Raw genomic sequence first — 23,258 nt, 5'->3', positions numbered from 1 at the left:
GGTGGAGCCGGGCTGGCCCCCATAAGGTAAGTTTCCAGCAGAGAAAGCGCTGCAGCATGCCAGTCTCTCCACCCCCCCCGCCCCCTCCCCCCATCCATGAGTTGTGTGTCCTGCCTGCCCATGAACAACGCAGGAGTTGTCGGACACCGGCGCGACACTGTTGTCTTTCTATAATCTTTTGATACCCCCACCTCCAATTCTTTTAGCCCTGTGGTGGACGCCCTACTTTAGCGCTCTGCTAAATCTTTATTGAACGATGGATGGTACTTACACAAAGCAATTAATAACATCTGCATATGATAACATAATGATCTGTCTCGATCCCTGTGCGGAACCAAAACAAATATTGGAAAACTTCAACATTATAATAGAACAAATTAAAAACCTTTTAACTAAAACATCTAACCGAAATAGTTCCACAGGATGGTTTAACCGAGACTGTACCAAAGCGCATACTAATCTGAGGAAAGCTCTCGGAAAACCAAACAGAGACAAGTTAAATATCCAATCACTTCGACGGGAGTATAACTCCGTCAGAAAAACAAGGAAAAAAGAGCTTAAACAATCCTTGTGGAATGCTTTGCACCGGAGTGCACTCACGAAAGACAGCCAGGCATTCTGGAAAATAGTTAAAACCCCATTCCTAACCGATTCCAACGGCCCAAAAATCGACGTGGCTATTGATGAGGACACGTGGGTGAATTATTTCTCGAAAATCTTCAATTTGACATCTAGCACTGAAGAATCCCAGTATACCACCACTGTAGTAACCTATCCTATACCACTGGAAGTGGATTTGCAGGACTTTGAACTGGCGCTATCCCTAAGCAAGACCAAGAAAGCCCCCGGCCCTGATGGGGTCCCAGTCGATCTATTCAAACATCTTCCTGACCTCTGGGTACCAATAATTACAAGAGTTTGCATGGCAACAACCAAACTTGGTCTGTTAGATTCATGGTCCTCCTCTACCATGGTACCAATTTTTAAGAAGGGGGACCGACAAGATCCTAAATGCTATCGACCAATATCGCTTCTTGACTCTTTGGGCAAAGTTGTGGGCCGAGTCCTCCTTGAAAAACTACAAGACTGGGCAGAAGATAAAAAGATCCTCTCGGACCTGCAGTTCGGATTCAGAGAGGATTTTGGAACCATCGAACAGGCCTTAAATCTAAGCTTGTTAACATCAAAGTACACCCACGCCAAACCTGGTGCCATCTACATGGTTTATGTAGATTTGTCCTCCGCATTCGACTGTGTCTCGCATGCTAAGCTTTGGTCACTGCTGAGCGAAATGGGGGTAGATCCCCCTCTTCTGGACTTTTTAAGAGAGCTGTACAGTGAAGCCACGGCGAAAGTGAGGTTTGGGACAAGAGGCGAACTAACGAGGCCATTCAAAATAGAGCGGGGAGTGAGGCAAGGCTGTGTTTTGGCCCCCTTCCTCTTCTCCTTGTACACCAATGGATTAGAAGAGACCATGTTGAGAGGAGGAAGGGACCTCCCTAGAGCAAAAGACCGCCTGATCCCCGCCCTATTATACGCGGACGACGCTGTTATACTAGCGCGTACCCCCATTGAACTGCAGAAGTCCTTATCTAAATATGCAGATTTCATGGGTGCTCTGGACTTGCACATCAACATTAAAAAAACTTTCGTCATGGTGGTCAGTGGACCAAGAAAAGCTTCTAAATCCATTTACTTGAAAAAACAAAAAATAGAAAAGACCTCACAATATCCCTATCTAGGGGTTATGATTGATGACGCCCTAAATTGGAAAGCGGCGGTTGAGGCTAGGAGACACTTATTTAAACGTGCAATTATGGCATTAATGAAATTTTCAAACAAACTTGGGAAAAAACCCCAGGTAGAACTACTACAGATCTATGCTGCGAAATGCCAATCCATCGCATTATACGGCGCAGGGATCTGGGGTCATACTCCTACTGGCTCTATTCAAAAAGAGGAAAACATTTTCATAAGATTCCTTCTATCAACACCACGAGGCACCTCTACCTATGCCTCACACATAGAACTGGGAATATCATACATTGAGGATTTAATTAAAATCCAACCTCTCTTACTTTGGAGGCGAGTCTGGCTGTCGAAAAAGAATACTCTGACCCAAAACATCGTACAGGACATTATGGAGTTGGACCACGCCCACAAAATAGCTTGGCTCGCCTATGTAAGACACTTCTTTTCCGACATGGGTCTACAACAATATTATCATAAACCAGAAGACCTAAAAGACATATCCAAAAAAGAACTGAAACAGACTGCATTGAGCCATTTGGAATCTTTGAGACTGTCTTCATTGATCTCAAAAAAATCTACCATGCATGCGATTTTAATACAGCAGTCTCCAAAAATCCAGCTCTATTTGACTTTAGAGATCACCGCATACGAAAAAATGCTTTTAACAAGGTTCAGAATGAACCTCTTCTTCAGACTTGTGACATTTCCGGAAAAAAATAACTGGAAAACTCAGCTGGACCTGTGTCCCTGCGATGATCTTTCTCAACAGTCCACCATGCATACAATATTGTTTTGCAAGTTCTTCCACACCCACCGAAAAATATGGCTTATCCCCTTACTAAAAAAATGGGGTTATAGACAATGTCGTCCAGCTATGTTAGCACTTCAATCTCTGGACTCTGAAACCATTGTGTATCATGTGTTGAACTTTTTAAAGTGCATTATGAGACACAGAAACAATCTTTAAACTAAAAAGATAATTCTATATGTCACGTAAATTCTAGGCACTTTCTCTTCTTTTAAATGTATATTCAACTGCAAATTTTTACTGTGAATGTTTGAATGTCATCTTTTATGGTTTTGCAAATGCTAAAAAACCGAATAAAGATTATTATTATTATTATTATTATTACTTACACAAACACAACAGCTTTTATTTACTCTGTTGGAAACAGTAACAAGAATGGTAACATGGCGAGAAGAAAAGTGCTATCAATATTGAAGCAAAGATGGCAACAGTGCCATAAATGGTTAGTGCACTGAAAAATCAAACAATTAAAAAATAAAGCAGAATGGGCAGATCACCAGGGATTCCAGTAAAGAATAGGAGATTGGACTTTGGAGAGGCCATTGTTGACTGACAGATCGGAGTGCTTCTCTGCTGATCAAGTGTCCCGTAGATTAGGAAAGAGTAAAACGGTAAAAGAAAAAAAGGTGGTTTGACAATAACCATGACTTTAAAAGAGAGTGGGGCCCTCTTCAAATAAGCACACAATATGGGACCACTGTGCTAGTAAAAGGGGTAATTCCATCTGCACACAACAAAGGAAGGTGGAGGAACAGTATGGTTTAGCTACAAATATGAATGTGTAATTTGTACATATAGGAAGGATGCAAATTGTACACAAATGAAAAAAGCATTCAAGGTCTTTAAAGAGTACAGGCGGCATGGCAGATGGCAGTCCCTGACCTGTGACAGACTGGACCACTGCATAAAGATGCCTGGAAATATTTCAGTGACTGAGAATGCTGGACGCTGGTCAACATTGTTTAATGGAAGGAAATGTAGAAAGTGAAAGTACATTTTTTTAGGTCTGATTATGAAGCATAATGAAAAAACAACATAGGTCGCTCCGTTCCTAAATACTCCTATTTAATCCCTCCCCCAAACTTCCACCAACCCACTGTTCCCTCATCAGACAAACTGGATGGTTAGATACAGTTCTGATCCATTAAAGTTGGTTCTGTTTTGAAAGGAAACCTTGTGGTTGTCCTGTAGTTAGCTTTTGAGAATACCAAGGTGATGCAGCACATTATAAGTACAAACTGTAACCATCTCGGTTCATATTCTGCCTAATATGTATATTTGAAAAAATATGTAGACTTACCTGAAACTCATAGCCTAAGAGGTCGATAGGAATTGTGTACTTCCGGGCATAATTCTGCATTCCCCCAGTTAAAAATGCTTGAGTAAAGTAAAACCCGGAAACCCAGAAAACATGAGGTTTTCCGTGTTCATACCAGTCCTAGGGGGAAAAAAAGGAAACCCATTTATGGAGTAATTTATATTTTGTTAAATGGTGTCACTTAAAATTTTGTCATTGAACAATAGTATTGCTGGTAGAAAATCACACACTGATACCATGAAAATCTGTGAAGAAGTTTATGTGGTCCATCAAACTCTCACTCGAGCACTCCAACATTTTCTCTAATTTTCACGCTTACTCTCAATCTCTACCCTCTCTGTGTTGGCTCCCTGGAACTCTGAGGCACTGGAGGTCCTCAGTATAGATACGTTGAACACAGTTGGCATACAAGATCTGGAATCAGCATTTTTGATCTTACAGCATATTGCTATATTTTCAGGTTTGCAATGACGTCTGGGTTGAAGAGACACACTATGGTATCAGACAGGGATAATGATGAAAAGGGGTAAGCAGATTTAAAACAGGAGTTAGACATTGGACCTAATGGAAATGATTTCATGCGCAGCGAAACTGGAAACTGCCTGATGCAATGAAGATGCATATTGCCTGATCCAACTAAAGAGAACATGGATCACTGAGGCTGCACCAAAAAAAACCTCACACAGGCTAGTTGTTCTTTTCCTCTGCAATGACAGGACTCAAATCCAACTCCTACTTTGAGTTGTAGATGTTCTAGCGTGATATTGTTTAAAAAATATTGTTGGTCTTTTATATAGCTGTAAAAATATTGTGATGTCCAAAATATTGTGGGACATAATATCACAGGTAAAAAAAATTGTTTCTTTTACTTTCTTAACAAAATGTAATTAGTTAATACATTTTCATTTCATAGCAATACACAATGACTAATCGAGGTTTTTGTAATATTGTATTAGTCTGAGTGTTGTAAAATATAATTATTTTATTAAGTTAAGTTATTTTATTTAGAGTTTTTTCATTTGGAAATATATTTTCGGGTGTGACTATATATTCAAGTTTACATTTTTGTTGGTGCGAGCTTGGGTTTGTAGGGGAGTATGGTTGCAAGTGTATTAAAATATCTGTCTTGTAATATTGAATAGATTGATATTTTTATACATTTTAATTCTTTAATCAGATTATTAATTATGTACATTAAACACATTTTATATTTCATTTTTTGTGCATTTATTATGCAGTTATTTCATATTCTTTTATTACATAGTATCTTCAGTGTACTTTTTGTGTATATTTTATTTATCATATATTAATATTGTTTTTAAATATTATTCCAGTTTTTGTGAGTTGTTAGGATTTGTAGAGGGTTAGCATGGGAGATGATTTAAATATATATATTTAAAACAGTAAACGTTTTTAACTGGTTAATTTGTTCATAAAATATGTAAATTATTGCATATTTATTACAATTATTAGAGTTAATGTACTAAAATTCATATTTGGTTGTTTTTTAAAATTTTGTAATATATATATTTTGATTGTTTGGGTTAATAAACAAGTTACTTACCTTTGGTAACGCTTTTACTGGTGGATACAGTATCTGCCTGTGGATCCCTCAGTTCTTGAATTACCCCTGTGCCAGCATTCCACAGAAACATTTTCTTAACTCTCCCATGTCAACCATGATGTCACAATTGCACGGCTCAACTCACAACTCCGTATGATGTCACTGGAGCCATAAGAAAACCTCGTCGGCGTGCTGACGTTAGTTCCACCCATTCTTTCCTTGCCTCCAAGGCGAACGGGTGGACCGACAACATAATTGAAGTATACACAGCATACTATATATACACTAATACACACAGTATATATTTAAAAAAGCTAAAGCTAAAAAAATAAAGCATTTCCTACCAACCAACAGTATGGCAAGCAAAAGACATAGGAAAACAACCATGTCAAACCATGAAAACATTTTCGATATACGGAGGTGGACAACGGGGAGGAGGGTGGGTCAGTGAGTAATCTACAGGCAGATACTGTATCCACAAGAAAAAGCGTTGTCAAAGGTAAGCAACTTGTTCTTCTGATGGATACATCTGCCTGTGGATTCCTCACCTTTTTAATTGCATCCCACAGCAGTCCTGCCCCGGAGGGGGGTGTCTACCTGCTCATACCAACAATTCCTGCAAGACAGAACAAGCAAAATGGCCATCCCTCCTCACCTTGGAATCCAAGAAATAGTGCTTTGCGAAAGTGTGGAGGGAGGACCATGTTGGACCTCCTCTAGCCAAAGCAGATGTGGTAGACTAAGCTCTAGTAGAATGAGCTCTAATTCCTTCAGGAGGTTCTTTCTTGGCCAGGGCGTAGCATGTATTGATGCGCAAGATGATCCACCTGGATAATGTTCTCTTGTGAACGGCTTTGCCCTTCATCTTTTAAACAAAGCCAACAAAGAGCTAGTCATCCAACCTTGACTCCATGGTTCTGTCCAGGTAGAAACTGGCTGCCCTCTTAGGGTCCAGGCAGTGAAGTCTCTCCTCCTCCATGGAAGGGTGAGGGGACAATAGAAGGGAGGCAATGTAATAGACTGTCCCAGATGGAAGGAGAAACCATCTTAGGCAAGAAAGCAGCCCTCATCCTAAGAACCATCTTGTCTGCATGGATAGTCATGAAAGGGGGCTTAGAACTAAGAGCCTGCAGCTCACTCAACCTCCTGGCCGAGGTAAAAGCCACCAGAAAAATAGTCTTAAAAGAAAGCAACCTCGACGGACAACTATGAAGAGGCTCAAAAGGAGACCCCATCAGAAATGTGAGAACTAAATCCAAATCCCACTATAACATATTAAAGGGAGTGGGAGGGAACCTATTTGTGAGGCCCTTAATGAACCTCATGACAATGGGAGAATTAAATAAAGACGGCTGGTCCAAAAAACAAAGGAAGACCGACAAATAGCCCTTAACCGTCGCCACAGCATAACCTTGCTGGGCCAAAGAAAGTCAAAAACAAAGTACATCTGATAAACAGGCCTTCAAAGGATCAATGGACCTCTCTCCACACCACTTCGCAAACCTAGCCCATCTAGAAGAATACACAGATTTGGTGGAGTGTCTGCTGGACGATAAAATAACATCCACCACATCCTGTGGGAGAAAGAAAGAACTCAGATTCCCTGTTCAATCTCCAGGCATGAAGGTGCAGACTCTGGAGGTGAGGGTGTAGAACCTGCTCCTGCAAGAGGAGATCTACCCTGAGAGGGAGACGGAGCGGAGAGGGTGCGATGAGAGTTGAAGAAGGTCTGTGTACCACACCCTTCGTGGCCAATCCAGGGCAATCAATATAACTTGGACCCGATATTTCCGAATATTCCTCAGAATCAGAGGAATGAAGGGTATGGGAGGAAACACGTAATGGAGTTGTGAGCCCCAATCCAATTGAAAAGCGTCCCAGCGCTCCCTGCATCAGAAACTGGAGACTGCAGAATGACGGGCAGTGCACGTTCTCTTGCGTGGCGAATAAGTCCAACCAAGGAAACCCCCACATCTTAAAGATGTGATGGACCACCTCCGGAGGAAACCTCCACTCATGATCGGCCGAGAATTTCCAACTGAGACTGTCCGCATGTACATTGAGCACTCCGGCCAGAATGATTTGCAGTTACACAAATCTGATGAGCCTGAGCCCAGGACCAGAGTCCCGGAGCCTCTCCGCAGAGATGATACAACCTAGGCCTCCCTGTTTGTTTATGTACCACATTGTGATAATGTTCTCCGTTAGGACTTGAACTGACTGACTGCGAAGGGAGGGAAGGAAAGCCTTGAGAGCCAAACGTATCACCCTCAATTCCAGAAGGTTGATGTGAAGCAACCTTTCTTCCAGAGACAAAAGACCCTTGATCTCCAGATCCTCCAGATGAGCACCCCACCCTAAAGTGGAGGCATCCGTGATCACCGTCGTCACCAGTGGAGGAAGTTGAAAGGGCCTCCCTTGAGACAGGTTACCCTCCACACTCCACCATGACAGCTCTGCTGCAGTGTCTCTGGAGATTCTGACCATCTCTCTGAGATCTCCGTTGTGTTGATACCACTGCCTGCGGAGGCACCACTGGAGTGCCCTCATGTGCCAGCATGCATGGTTGACTAACAGTATGCAGGAAGCGAACAGACCGAGCAGGCATAGCACTTTCAGGACTGGAACAACTGCTCATCGACCAACAAAGGAATCATCTCCTGAATGTTGAGAATCCTCTGCGGAGGCAAGAAAACTCGACACACAGTAGGCTCCAGTACTGTCCCTATGAACAGGTTGTGCTGAGAGGCCAACGGGTGAGATTTGGGTACATTTATTGAGAAGCCCAAGTCGAACAACAGCCATGCTGTTACCTGCAGATGATGCAGCACCATCTCTGACGACTTTGCTTTGAGCTGCCAGTTGTCCAGATATAGGAAAACGGAATCCCCGACCTTCTAAGATGAGCTGCCACTACCGCCATCACCTTTGTAAAGACCCGAGGTGCAGACTTAAGACAGAACAGAAGGACCACAAACTGGTAGTGTTGAAACCCCACCATAAAACGGAGATACTTCCGATTCGACTTCAGAATGGGAATGGGAAAATACGCATCCTGCACATCGACTGACACCATTCAGTCTTCCTGCTGCATTACCAGAGGAACCTGAGCTAGGGTCAACAGAACTACTTCTGTTTTAGGTAAAAATTCAAGACCCTGAGGTCTAGGATCAGCCTCAATCGACTGTCCTTTTTGGAAATCAGGTAGTCTCTGGTGTAGCATACCTGACCCCTTTCTTGCGGAGTAACCACCTCTATTGCACCTTTGTGTTAATGTTAAATGGATTTCGAAAGTGCATAGCGGCCAGAGGGCTTCCCAGTGCTAAGTGGTTGAGGTGTGGGAAGGAAATAAGTATGAATGTTAAAAGTACTGAGCAAATACCCATGTCTTTAACTATTTCCTGAAACTAGATTTCATTTCTACATATCCTAATTCACCTGGCAATGTGTTTCTAAGCTTAAGTACCAAATGTGAGAAGGATCTACCTTCTCATCTTGCTCTCTTAATTCTTGTGGTTCTAAGAAGGTGTTCTTGAGATGATCTGCGACTTCTGTTGGGGAGATATGGCACAATCATGCCTCTGATTTTAGGGGGACCTCTGTTGTTTATTGCTTTATGGGTCAAGCAAAGTGCCTTAAATATGATCCTGGTGTCAATCGGGAGCCAATGGAGCTGTTTCAGATGCTCTCTCCTGGTTCAAGAATTGGGACCTTATACAGAAGCCTAACTGCAGCGTTCTGCACAACTTGAAGTCATTTTATAACGTATTGTTGGGAGACTAGGTAAAGGGAATTACAATAATCAAGATGAGAAATCACCATTGCTTGACTTACTATTTTCCTTAACTGTTTTTGCAGTACCTTCCGGATCTTTCTAAGTAGTCCAAAACAGGAGCCAGAGAGCTTTTTTGCTTCAACTTCCATTGTCAGTTCATTGTCCATCCAGATTCCAAAGTTCTTGATGGAAGAGTTAGGAGCTGGCGAGTTCTCCATACAGTTAGGCCAGCTGGACAAAGGCCTGAGGACAGACTTGCTCCCCAGAATTATCAGCTCTGTGTTGCCCCCACTTAAATTCAGGCAGCTGCTTGTCATTCACTAAGCCACCTTTTCTAGACTTGATGCTAATTGTTTACAGTCCAGATTTGCTCTGTTATCAAATGAGACCACCAGATGCGTATCATCTGCATACGAGACTACGGATAGACCCAACTCCTGGACAATATCCGCCAACGGTCGCTTACAGATATTGAATAACGTGGGGCTGTGCAAAGAACCCTGTGGCACCCCACATATCCAAGGCATATTGTCAGAGAAATAGCTGGGTCCCATAACTTGGAAGGATCTATCATTTAGAAAAGACACCAGCCAATCCAAGCTTTATCAAATTCCACGCTCAGATCTAAGAGCAATATTGTGGCTGATTCACCTTGATCGAGAGTGGTTTTAAGCTCTTCTGTGACTGCCAGAAGGGCAGATTCAGTGCTATGCTGCGCACAAAAGCCCATCTGTGTGGGGTGAAGATGATGCTTGTCTTCCAAAAAATCAGACAGCATCCAATTAACATGTTTCTCTAGAAGCTTTCCTGCAAAAGGTAACAGTGAGAAAGGCCCGTACTCGGTTATGAGGGATCGAAATGCGATTTTTTTAGCAGCGGTCTAATGATTGCATGTTTCCATATTTTTGGGACTGTTCAGGACACTAATGAGCAATTAAGAATGTCAACTATTGAATGAAGAATAGCCTCCATGCCTTTATATAAAGTGTGGTGGGTGCCAGACCTAGGGGAGATGCCGATTTGATCCCACGCTGTGGTTTTTCAAAAAACCCACATACATAAATGCACGTCCTGAGGAAGAAAGCCAAGGGGATGGCTCCTGGAACATGTCGACCTTGTAGGAGGTGACTCATTATAGTACACCATATTCACCTCCCCACTTTTACTATTCTCATCCAGGGAAGACAATAAAGTATTTTCGTTCCACTAGCCAGAGAATTTCTAACTATCTCACATTTTCTTTTCACGATCCCACGCAGTACACATACTCGCCAATCACTGAATAAAGTGCTCCTGCGTCTACATAAGTTGTAGCACACCCCATCCCGTAGAAAGGCGGAAAGACCCCAATGATGAAGCATGACACTGAATCAGGTTTCAGTGTGTGAGGGGTATTTTAACATTTTTTGAAACATTGCCCTTCCCACAAATTGAGAGAGGGAGCTTTGATCCTTTTGCACCATTTTTCACGTATGACTAAACACTTCAAATAAAAATAAAAATAGCAGCACACACATGGGTGCATATATATTTACATAATACATGGTAGAATCCCTATGTTGGATAATAGATGGAAATGAGCCTGCAGATTGCTTGGAGGAGCACGATGTGTGGACTACTAGACTCTCTGGTGATGAGTGGGTAGAAAGGAAAGCAGGATCTCCCGGAGCCACCTTATACCTCCTCGCCGCAGACTTGCGCACTGCAGGAGCCATCATTGTTTTCTGCCACACCTCTAAGATAGGTCCAGTCAATGTCTCATGAAAAGGAAGCAGAGGTTCTGACACAGAAGAAGTACCTCTGTTAAAATGTTAGATTTAAGTTCTGCAGTAGGCAATGGCATATCAAACAGGTCCGCTGCCTTCCTTGAAACAGAATGGGAAGGCCTTTTGGTGAGGAGAGCTCCCTTTCAGGAGATGTGTCCAGGCCACTAGCCTCCTGTAGCCTCTCAAACTGTTGTACAGGATCAATCATCTCACCCTCTTCAGCTTCCTCCTGCTGCTCTTGATACTCCTCCTCTTCAATCAGCCTTTGTGCTTTCCTTCTGGATCTTATTCTTGGTACGGCGTCGGGGGCGCCAGACATGGCGCCGGTGACTTCGGAACTGGCATAGAGGGAAGTTTCAAAGGGATAGTAGAAGACGCCGGACAAGGTCATATCAGCGACGGACCAGAGCCAGATGGCATCGGAGATTATCTATACAACTGCACTCTTCCCTCCAGGGACTGCACCGGCGTCGAGAACCTCGGCATCAGGAGAGATCAACTCCCAGGAGCCATTGGCATAAAAGGCAAGAGAGGTGCCTGAGAGAAGTGAGGTGGGTAGCCTCCCAAGGAGTAAGCCAGTGGACCTATGGGGCCAACTGGCGCACCACCAGGGTTAGCCGCTCTGGCAAACATGCCAAACATAGCATTAAGGAAATGAGACAGATCCGTACCAGGATCCGGAAAGGCAGGATATCCTGGATCTGATACCACCGGTTCTGAGACTGCTCGAGGAGGCCGTCTAATTGGCTTTGACAGTGGCACCGGAGACCCTGGAGCCAGGGGTGGAGTGGTCAGCGGTGGAGGCGTTGTTTCTCTGGGCACCGGTGAACTCTTGGATACGGAGACTGGGTCGGAACCACCTGAGGAGAACGGAAAGGAGAAACTTCATCCTTGCGGTGACGCCGGGGAATAGGAGGCCCTGACTTCGGTGTCCCATTCTTTGATGACTGACTTCGATGTCCATGGCACCTCTTCTTTTTATGTTTCCACAACGACTTTGAGGTGTGCGGAGTCGGTGACTTGGACCTCTTTTCTGTTTTTTTGCCTTGGCCATAAACAACTTGGCCACCCTTTCCTTTAAGGGTTGGGAGATCATGCGCCTGCATGAGAAACACCCCTCGACATCGTGGTCTGACGAGAGGCACCATAAACAATCCTCATGGTGGTCAGTAATCGACATCTGACCCCCACATTCCCTGCATGTCTTAAACCTGGACTTCCTTTGGGTAGCCAGGATCACTGCTACAATTACACGAAGTACTTGAAACAAAGCAACTCTCAGAAATGGAGAGCCTTGGAAAAACCCTTATGCGTAGATTGCGCAAAAAAAGGGAAATGATGTCAGCACGCCGACGAGGGCTTCTTATGGCTCCGATGTCTTCACGCGGAGTCGAGTGCGAAGCGATTCGATTGTGATGTCCTCGTCAACGTGGGAGAGCTATGGAGAAAAGTTTCAGTGGAATGCTGCGCTTGGGGTAATTCAAAAAGATGAGGAATCCACCGGCAGATGTATCCATAAGAAATATATTGATGTGAAATTATTTGTACGTTTTTGTTTCATTATTATATTTTTGGTTAATAATTTTATGTATTTATATATTTTTATTTATTTCAATGTTACTTTGCTATTATTTTTAAGTTATTGAGTTTATCTTTACATTTTTGTATATATATAGACATACATGTAATATAATTTGTTAAAGTGAATTTTTTCTAGCTATTATTATGCCAAACACTTTTAAATATATACACTAGTATAATGTCAATATTTTTGCCTAATATAGTCTTATAGCCAATATTTATGGATGTTACACGGTACATATGTAAAGTTGATACTTTTGTCATCAATATTTATTTAGGAAATATTTTGTATCGCTATATTTTTTACCTCAATATAATGTCCTAAATACAAACTGTAGCAAAATGATCTTAACGGCTGACAAGGTGTTCTATGATCCAAGTGCCTGCCAGGACAACCTTTGGCTTTTGCAACAGTCTGGCATGGCACTCGGATCAGGGATGAGGACAACAGGGCACCCCAGCAACCACTGTGTCCTTTTTTTTTAAACAAGAAAATGTTAGGGTGTGTGAATTCAAGAAATGTTTTTAAAAAACTCTTTGGCAAATAAAAGTGATTTTGGTTTCTTTATTCCACCCTTCTTATTTAGATAATTTGATAAAACACGATTAACATTTTACGTAACGTCAAACATGGAAAAAAAACTCAATTAGAAAGTTCAAAAAGACATGAAAAACAGAAAAACATTCGACAATTCTTCTCTATCAGCACCAATTCCCTGGACTCCATTGGGACTTTCTCACTACCCAGCCACCAGGGAGCTATTTCATATGGGCTAGCTGAAAAGAACGTCCAACTGCAATTAGTTTACCAATTTCTATCCTGGCAGACACAGATTGTTCTATGCCCAGGAGGTTCAGCATTTTCCAAATCAGACTAGAAGTTCCACAGGAAAGCAGGGGCCCTGACTGGACTTGGACCCTCTGTCCTGAGGTTAAACAAGAGTCTAGCATCACTAGAAGTGAAGAAAGATTCCAGTTCTAGAGAATCAAATCGAAAGATGGAGCTATATTCTTCAATATTGAAGCAGGCAGATAGAAATGTTTCAGAACATTATGTAGGAAAGTCTTCTTTTCATCACCTGCGCCAGGATATTCTCTCCAGGGAGTGGAACATGTAGGTAAAATCGCTCTGTGATTTATGAATCCCCTTAACACATCAAACTCAAGTTCCTGTATTTTCTCCTTCTATTATTTTCAATAGTGTTACCCAGTTCCCGTTTCAGAGCAATGTTTTACAGCAAAAACCATTACAGAGTTCTTCTCAGTATTAAGACGCAAGATGTCCAAAGCCAAAGTTCCTTCTCTGTATCTCCCTCTGTCAAAACTCTCCAAGGCCACTTCAGTCCTTCCTATCAAGTGCCAATGAAACATCTCTCCTCTTAGGCATCTGCATTGCCTTTTTGACCGAGAGGGGTTCCACCATTCCAACACATGTTTGCACTGGGATCGGAATAGTGAGTTGTGTGATAATTATCACATCTAAAAGTTTTCCCCACATAAATTCCAGCAGATCAAACCAGCTGTAATTTAATAGAGGGAAAAGGGCCTGGAGAATAGGCAAAGCATGCGGAATCTGGTGTGTTAAAAGCAGATTCTGCATGTTGTGTCTTGTTTTCCTTTTGAAAACTCGGAATAGAAGGTATTTACCACACAAGATAAACACCTCACGCTGAGGTATTGGTATTTACCATGTGTGGTAAGTACCCCACCCTAGTCCGAGAAATCTGTAATGAGGGCTATGTTTAAGATTTTAGTCAGGTAAAATGACAACCTATAAAATATAAGCAAAGAGATTAGGCAATATCTCCTTTACTCTTGCATCCTATATTTGGAAGTGATGTAGTTGCGTAGATGTTTAGTATAACTACAGTTACTTTACCAAAGTGCCAAAAAGGGCTATTTAAAATAAATCAAATTTTTCATTTTTAGGGCAGAGCACCTGTAGCAAGAACCTGATCAGGTGGCCGAGGCTACAGTAGCGGTTGATTAGATTTGATTAACTTTATTTCGGCCTCCGGGCCATGAAAGTAAAAATGCAAACATACACATAGCTAAAATTTATGGATAAAAGCGTATCAGTTCAAATTGGGTTTTGCAAAAGTCAAACTCATGCATAATAATAAATAGCTAAAAATGGAAGAAGAATTTGCAAGTATATCCTCATTTAAAATTGTGTTAAACCACAGAGTCATCATGCAACACATATAACCAGTTTCAGAAAAAGATGTCTGGACAAGTTTTTGTGGTCATTCTGATTCAGGAAAAATTCCAGATGGCTGATTTCATGGTGAAAATTCTTTATATGAAAATGATATAGGAATTCTGAATAGGTTTAGTAATGGGTGAAAAACAGCCAACACATGTTTTGCCCCTTTACATGGCCATCCAGTCTGAGGCTTCTTCAGGGCATTTCAAATAATCAATTAAGCTTACGAGTTTTCCTGAGTTTTAGCGTAAAGAGATCCTAAGTCGATCTATATGTCTCGGGCAAAATCCCATCAGTACGTCTTCGAGAAAAAAGCAATTCCCAAATAATTGCTTTTTTCTCGAATACAGTATACAAAGGGCAATCAGATGGCTGTGCTGAGATAGTTTACAGATAGGGACTAGCCAAAACTTGCGTGGTCTAGCATAAGCTGGACAAGCAAACAAAACGTGTACAAGACTCTCTACCTGTGTATTGCAAAAAGGGCAGGTCTATATTGCCTCTTCTGTCTAACTCATTGTGAAGGGGAGTGTGCCTGCTCTGAATTGAAAGTACAGTTTCCTGTTGGAGGGAGTAGTATCCTTGTTCCGGTACAGCTCATAACTAAATGTGGGAAATTTCAACAATAATACAAGGAGATCTGCTCTTACAGCTGCTTTGGCATCTACCGCTGTCCAATATAACTTCTTGAGAACATTTTTAGAAGGGACGGTTATGGTGGCAGCCTTGATTCATAATTCAGGCGCCCCAATGCACTCCAACGTCTCTTTGATGAACTTGAGCCAAGGAATTCTCACTGGGTAGGCTGCTGTGATAACATCCTGCAGAACAGATGCATAGTGCTTGAGTTCTGGAGTGGCCCACAGCGCCTCCAATATAACAATGGACGTAGTCTGGCTTTATCTTGTAGATTCCTTAGGTCCAAGTCTATTTGTAACAGGATCATAGGTGTGCTAACAGGTAGTGACACCAATTTCAGAATACATTTATTCACAGTTACTGTTAGAGTATTTGTGTTAGTATGAGCCCTAGTGGTCCATATCATATGCCCAGAGTATACATATAACAAACCAAATGAAGAAACACAGCATAAAGATGACAATTCTCCCACAGGCTATGACCATAAGCACAGACGTAGGTGGTGTATGAGACCAGATGCTCTCATACAGTGAGATTGTGTGTTTTCGTCTTATGGTGCCCCTTCGTATGACTGCACTGTGGGGTGTCTGCCTTGGGTTGGAAGAGCAGCTCAGGCTAAGTCAAACCTGTGATTTGCAGTATATAAGGGCACGCAGTTGTGCCTAAAGCAGTATGTGGTGTGATCAACTAGCTGTCCCGGACACAGTCATGAAATAAGGGGATTGAATAGTTTGGGGAAAGCATTTTGAAAAGATGATTTAAAGTTTATAGAAAAATATTTTGTTTTGTTACAACCTGTTAATATTTGATAGATAATTTTACAGAATAGCAAAGAATGTACAAGAGAAGCATTTTACCAAGCTAAGGGAGGTGTTCTGTAATGTCTTTCTGCAGACATCTACTGGGGTCAATTGTGTCCAGGTGGTGGAAGATGAAACTAGACCCTGGAAATTCTTTAAGGAGTGCAGAATAGATGGATTGGTTGTGTACATGCATAGTAATCTTGTAGTGCCCATGTCTGAAAGAATCAATCAGAATACAAATATTGCAATCATGCAAAGGTATTTGTTAAACATATGAATCAATAAATATGTAAAGGGTCTCATTCCATGTATGATTTACCTAAGAAGGATTAAGGTGAAAGTGCTGTTAAGAGTGAAAACATTAGCGCTCAATAACCAAAACTTTACCGCTGAACCACACCAATTTACAAAGCTGAGTATTCTCGTGGCACCAGTACTTCAAAACGGGGAGTCATTGCGCTATCTACTAATTTGTTTATTTCTAGGAGCAGGTGGTGGACTGAAATACCTAAACATTACCCTAACAAAAAATTCTATAAAATTAAATTTACTCTGCTGCAAATAATCTTCACATAGGTAACCTGCATCAATCTATACTACTATTATAAAGAGAGAACTGTGTCCTTTGAGCCAGATAAACTCGAAAAGTACACCACCAATCAAAACACCCAAGACATCTTTGAAAACCTCAGGGCAGGCAGAAGGACATAGGCTATTAAAAATTAAAAATATACGTTGTTTAAAAAAATTTCAAATAAAAATAAAGTAGTCCCTTGCAAGTAGCGCCGGCCGCCACGTCTGCGTGATTCAGAAAAGGGGGTGGTGATGAACAGAGTGTCTGATTTAAGCAGACCACTCTTACCCAGTCCAAAGATCAGGGCTTGCTCCATCACCGTTATTTAGCTCACTGCACCATCCCAGCTCAGAACCTGGCTATATGCAAATCAGTCTGTCCCTGGCCCATTGCATCATGGGAACAGGGCAGACTAAACTACCAAGCCAATTCTTCACCAGAAAGGAGACAAGCTACCGGGGACCGGTTTCTGGCATTTCAGCCGTCGTCGGCCCGGCTTGCTTGAATCCTGATGGTGCAGTGAGCAAGGGACTCATGTCTGAGTATACCCTGCCACACCTATAGTGGCCAAAAACGATTCAGAAAAGGGGGTGGCGATGAACGTCTGCGTGATGACATAATTTGCGCTCCCAACACTTCCTGAACACTTCCTGAAATGGCGGCAAAGATTGCGACCTGCTGGGAGGACTGCCGCGGCCCTGCTTGCTGCTGGGCGAAGTGGCGGCCTGTGCGGGCGGGGTGCCTGGATCGGGACCGGCAGCTGAGGTAAAGATCAGGCTCTCCGGGACACGGGCAGGAGGAGGCCAGGCCGGGCGGGGCGGGAGGGGGAAGTGGGCGGGAAGTTGGCCCTGAACAACGGCGGCTAAAAAAAAATGCTGCCCCCAGCCTCTTTCTGCCCCAGGCAACGCTGGGGCGGGCTGCTAGTATATCTATACTACTATTATAAAGAGAGAACACAAACCTTTGAGCCAGGTAAACTCGAAAAGTGCACCACAAATCAAAACACCCAAGACATCGTTGAAAACCTCAGGGCAAGCAGAAGGACATAGGCTATTAAAAATAAAAAATATACGTTGTTTAAAAAATTTCGAAATAAAAATAAAGTAGTCCCTTGCAAGTAGCGCCGGCCGCGACGTGCGCGTGATGACATCATTTGCGTTTGCGCTCCCTGGCAACACTTCCGGAAATGGCGCCGAAGATCGTGACCTGCTGGGAGGACTGCCGCGGGCCCTGCTTGCTGCTGTGCGAAGCCTGGAGAGTGGTGGCCTGTGCGGGCGGGGCGCCTGGAGAGTGGCAGCCTGTGCGGGCGGGGCGCCTGGAGCGGGACCGGCGGCTGAGGTAAGGATCTCCGGGACACGGGCGGAAGGGGGCCGGGGCGGGAGGGGGCCGGGGGCAGAAGTGCACGCTAGCCTCAAATGCTGCCCCCAGCCCCTTTCTGCCCCAGGCAACGCTGGGGCGGGCTGCTAGTTGCCTATAAAACTGCATAGTAACTTTAGCATTTAATAGGATAAGCAAGTACTGCAGTGCCAGATTTCTCATTGCCTCAACATTCCATAATAATATGAGGTTTGAGTAGAAGTCACAAAACAGCAAAATATGCTCCACCTTCTCAATCTCTTCTACCTTACAGGAACTAGAACTTTACATTATAGGAAAAGCCGCAATAGAAAACAGGATGAGCCTTTCTTGGGTTAGCTTGTTCCTGATATTAGGTGTCTTATTTTCATATTACACACTCTTGACTGATTGTGATGCCCTACCCATAAATGCACGACACGAGGATCCCAGAGTTGAAGTGGAGCACATAGCCTGGAGCGGTGCCCGAGGGCACAGAAAGCGGCATTTGGGGCCAAGCAGCTTGGCAGGAAAAAAGGTTGGTACAGGCGACGAGACTGAGGCTGCTGATGAGATCCAGGGCCTGCAGACATCCAGCAGAGGGACCAGCAGGGATAGCTTAGCCTTGGTTGCAGAAAAGAGAGGGAATAGCTCTACCAGCCATCTGTGTGGTAAGTAGCCCCTTGCTCTTGTCTCCCGTGTAGCCAGTGCACTGGTGCGCTCTCCCTCTAGCCTGCTAACAGCAGCTGTCTGACTGTTATTCTGCAATCACCAGGCCTTGGCCTCCATAATCCAGGTGGCCAGAGTGTTGGGAGACAGGCGTAGCCCTATGGGCTGCAGTTTACTGCCGAAGGGTGCGGAAGCGGCCAGAGTTAGTCAGGTGCAGCTTGCACTCTGCTGGCTATTAACCACCCTCCTGCCAAAATCTATACTTTCCACCTGATTCTCTCCAACGATCTTCTATGCATCCATTGATCTATCCTTAGAGCTGCTGTGCAGCCCAAATCAACTTGATCAGGGACCAACTACAGTCTATTCACTGCCTATCTACAGCCCACTATAAGCTACTAACTGTTAAGTAATTCCTCCTGGTCAAGTACCGCACAGGTGAAAGGAGAGGACAGATCAAGCTGCTGTGTGCTGGTGACAGTTGTCCTCAGAGTTGCTGATGAATATGGTGCATATGGTCTAAATTCTGCACCAACTCCTGACAAGCCTGCAAGCAGTGAGTGACAGCGGCCGACGGTTAGGCGACCAACTAGCAGAGTACTCCCTGAGCAGCTGAGAGAGGCCAAGTGAGGCCGCTGAGAGAGGCTAAGCCCAAATCCAAGCCTGAGCCTGAACCCAAGCCACAGCCTCGGGCCTTGAGTCCCCAGCCCTAAAGAGATGAAGCTAGATTCGCAATCGTTAGTCAAGAGCCGTGAGCCATGAGCAGGTGGACAGGAAGGTGGCAGCTGGTAGCAGGGCTGGTAGGAGCAGGGCTGGTAGTAGCCGGCCTGAGTGATCTGGTTGTTGGATGCTGCAGTGCTCACTTAGGCCATCATTACGATAGTGGTCGGCCAGACGTCCGACCACCATCATATCGGGCAGGTGACTGACCGACAATGAGTTGGCGGTCCCACCTGCCATATTAGGTTAAGACCGCCGTGTGGGCAGTCGTAAAGTGCTTTTTGTACTGCAGCGTGTGCTGCGACCCAGGAAAAGGAACCTTGATACTCTTCCTTTACAAATGGATTTTTAATTTTAGCCTCTTCTAGCATTTAACACTAATGCAATCTTTCTAAATAGGCTATGTCCAGAATAATGCAACATCATGGTCTGCTGGAAGCAGGGTTTAATAAAGACCCAACAGGGAAGAGAAATGTTCTGGGAGAGTGGTTACCCAGCCTGAAAGAATAAGGTAGGGATTTGACATGGAAAAATCGTGTGATCATCAGGTGCATTCTGAGACAGAACTAGGGCTCAGTGGTGCTTGTGGTACCAAATCTCAACCAGACTAGTAAAACATAAAAAAGAAAAGTACAGTATCCTTTGAGATATGCTGTGGTATTCGCACAACGATTTAGGCGAGTAGGATAAGGATTTGAATGTGAGCTAGGCACAGACAGTTATTGTTCTTTCAGTTGTGGGAGCACTGCAGCAGGTCAGTGCTAAAGCAGCACACAGAAATGACTTTAGCGGATACCAGAGTGTGACGGGTGTTAGAGGAGTGAGAAGGTTGCACATGTTTTCAGAAGATAGGTAAGACTTGGAAATGGTGACGCTCTGTGAGGGTAGATGGCTAAACTTGTGGAAAGGGAGGAGACTTGAGAATAATGAGCCTATGATGTGTATGGATGGATTATATAGCTATGTTCAAAAGACATGTTGAGTTGTGTAACATCACAAACAATGTAATTTTGTTTACATATTTGATAACCCCTCTTACATGCAGTTTATTTTATGTAGTATTTGCCTGTAAAAACATTGAAGGAAGTGTGAAAAAACATACGGTCATCACATATGAATATGTACAATATTTTGACATACCTGTAAAAATTTGAGCCTTGCAAGAAAATCTGTGACATAGCTTCCCAATGGTTTAAGACTTGGATAGGACCGTTTGGCCCAGTTCTCTGGAAACTTCCCAACAAGTAAACTTCCAGAAATGGCTTCCAGTTCAGAGTCCATAACAACCAGTCCTTTAATTGCCTTTTGAAGGTTCTGGAGTGTGCTCCGTATGGTCCTTAATAGACTGGAAATAACAACAACATCCATGCTAGTGCAAACCCAGAATGAAGTACACCAGGAACATCAAGAACACAGCAAAATCAAATTCATTAGTATGTTCACAAACCACACACACAAAATATTCGGAGACACTCCTTACATAATAGCCATTCACTCACCAAGTAGGGACAAAACAAAAATGGTGCTATGTAAAATCAAATAGAAGCATTTCTGTGAATCCCTAGAATAAGGTAAATCAGCACCAGCTTCATTTGTTGCTCTTTTACCCAGGAAAGTCATGGGTAATGTGACTCACTTTGAGCTTTTGCTTCAATATTCTGATCCCATCCCAATTTAAGAGTAGAAAGAAACCCCTGATTTTTGTGACCTGTGCCAATACTACATGTGTTTCCTGTTTAGAGAAATCCATGAGTTTGCTGTAGCACTTTGCTTTGGAATTTGTTTACTACTGTTTACTTTATTGCAATTTCAATTAAGCTTGCCTGTGCAATTGTAATTAAGCTTTCAAAACTAGGACATCACCCTGTGGTGCGGAATAGTGATAGCTATGTGAGCATTCATGGGACCAAGAGCCTACTAATGTATGTATTATGAGCATGTAATGGTAATCAAATCTTGAATCACCATCTCCTTAATAATGGCTTCTAATGTAGAATCTCTTATCTTTAGGAAAAGGTTTTTAAAGAGGTCTTACGGCTTAAATTCATTCTCTACATTTGAATATATTTTTGCTCATTGATATATACCAGTGTGGGAGTCATAACAATAGTGTTCACTGGGCTCTCTACTTATGTTCCTTGACTTGCAGGTTTGATGAATACGCCATCCACATTGGAGAAAAACCTTAAATTCTAGTTTTCTGTTGTATGCTGTCACTTTTGAGGTTTGCTTAGACCAAAGTTATGCATTTTTGATTAGTCATTAGCTTTTCCAACTATAACCCTCACACACTGTTCTTGACATTATTTTATTGCACTGTGTAAATATGCCCTTTTCAGGTTGAGAGCACACTGATTTGATATCTTCCCTCCAGGGCCCTCATCCAGTGGGCCCACTAAATTTCAATGGGGTTGGTAGCAGTACTTACTGGCCCCACTGCAATTATGGAAATGCTGAAGATCTGTCTACTTTCACTCTGAGGTTTCTGCTGCTGAAAGCAGCTGAAATGTTCAAGGAAATCATGGAGGCAAAATGAGGAGTTATCAGAGAAATGGGTTACGGAATTACATATTTCCCCAGTAATTTCTCATTTCTTAGTGGACCCACAGGGTTCAACTCTTAATGACCAACATTTTCCTTGGCCTCAGAGTAACAGGTACCCCTTAACTCAAGGGCTGGACTAATTCCTGTGCAATTGTAATGGGAGTCTAAGTTGAAAAAGCAGGGTGTGACCCATCCTTTCTTTAGTACTCTGTTGCATTACCGGATTTCCAGAACAGGCTGACTTTCCATTACCCAAGGATTGGGAATACATTTGTTAGCAGTGATGAAGAAAATGGAGGGTGTGTTTTCGCTGGTTGTGAGAATTGTTTTACAAAGTTACCTCAGCAAAAGCTGTTTTATATATAAAACGGAAAATATCGGTCAATTAACCCTTTTCTTTGAACTCATTTGAAAAAAACAATACCTTTGAGATAAGAAGCAAAATATAAAAGAGTACATCAAAATCCATCCCCCCATAGTCCATGACAATCTTTGGCAGAACTTTCAAGAGAACAAAGTAGGAGCTAGAGTTAGAGGGCCACATGATATGCATGACTAAAGCATTTTGTGAGTTCCTAATTGCGACTTTATGGGAATCGCAATTAGGAAGTCACAAAATGTGATGTAGTAATGTGTTTCAGACACATTTAGTGATCCCCAATGGGGGTCGCAATCAACCTACTTCATTAATATTCATGAGGTAAGTTGCAATTAGAGATCCATTGGGAATTGCTGAAAATACAGGGATGGTGGCCTGCTGGGGGCAGCAGACCACCATGTCTGTGTTTGCATTTAAATAAAGACAATGCAGCCCATTTTCCTTAAAGCATGCATTTCTAAAATAAAAATAAAATGTTTCTGTTTTATTTTTTAAGAGTAGGCAGTGTTTCGTGGGAACACTGCCTGCTCTTAAAAAAACTTTTTACTACCATTCACAAAGGGAGGGGAAGGGAATCCCTTTCCATTTGCGCTTGGCTTACCCTATTTGAAGTAGGCGGTAAAATGTGATTAGGAATCACCCAATCGTTCTACCCAGCGCCTCATAAATTATGTTCCCGCATCGACATGGCTTGGGCAACCGATAAAATATTACAAACCAGTTCCATGGAGATTTGACCACGGGTCTCTTCGAACTATAATCCAATTTTGCTAACATTTAATAATTCACAAGCTCAATTGGTCCCAAGAATGTTTTCCTATCCTT

At 42.9% G+C, this 23,258-nt stretch overlaps 1 protein-coding gene across 1 annotated transcript in view; it reads right to left on the bottom strand.

Annotated features, from left to right (window-relative positions):
- Nucleotides 1-23,258, bottom strand: part of DNAH12 (dynein axonemal heavy chain 12) — a 1,291,066-nt gene that overhangs the window by 12,750 nt on the left and 1,255,058 nt on the right. Inside the window, exons 71-72 of the mRNA XM_086939114.1 lie at nucleotides 20,651-20,855; nucleotides 3,861-3,998 (exon numbers count right to left, since the gene is read on the bottom strand). Coding sequence (XP_086795240.1) covers nucleotides 3,861-3,998; nucleotides 20,651-20,855 — 343 coding nt within the window. The remainder of the gene's footprint in view (nucleotides 1-3,860; nucleotides 3,999-20,650; nucleotides 20,856-23,258) is intronic.

The sequence above is a fragment of the Lissotriton vulgaris genome, chromosome 9 (assembly GCF_964263255.1).
Source record: "Lissotriton vulgaris chromosome 9, aLisVul1.2, whole genome shotgun sequence".
NCBI lineage: Eukaryota > Metazoa > Chordata > Amphibia > Caudata > Salamandridae > Lissotriton > Lissotriton vulgaris.
This window is presented reverse-complemented; position numbering and strand designations above follow the sequence as displayed.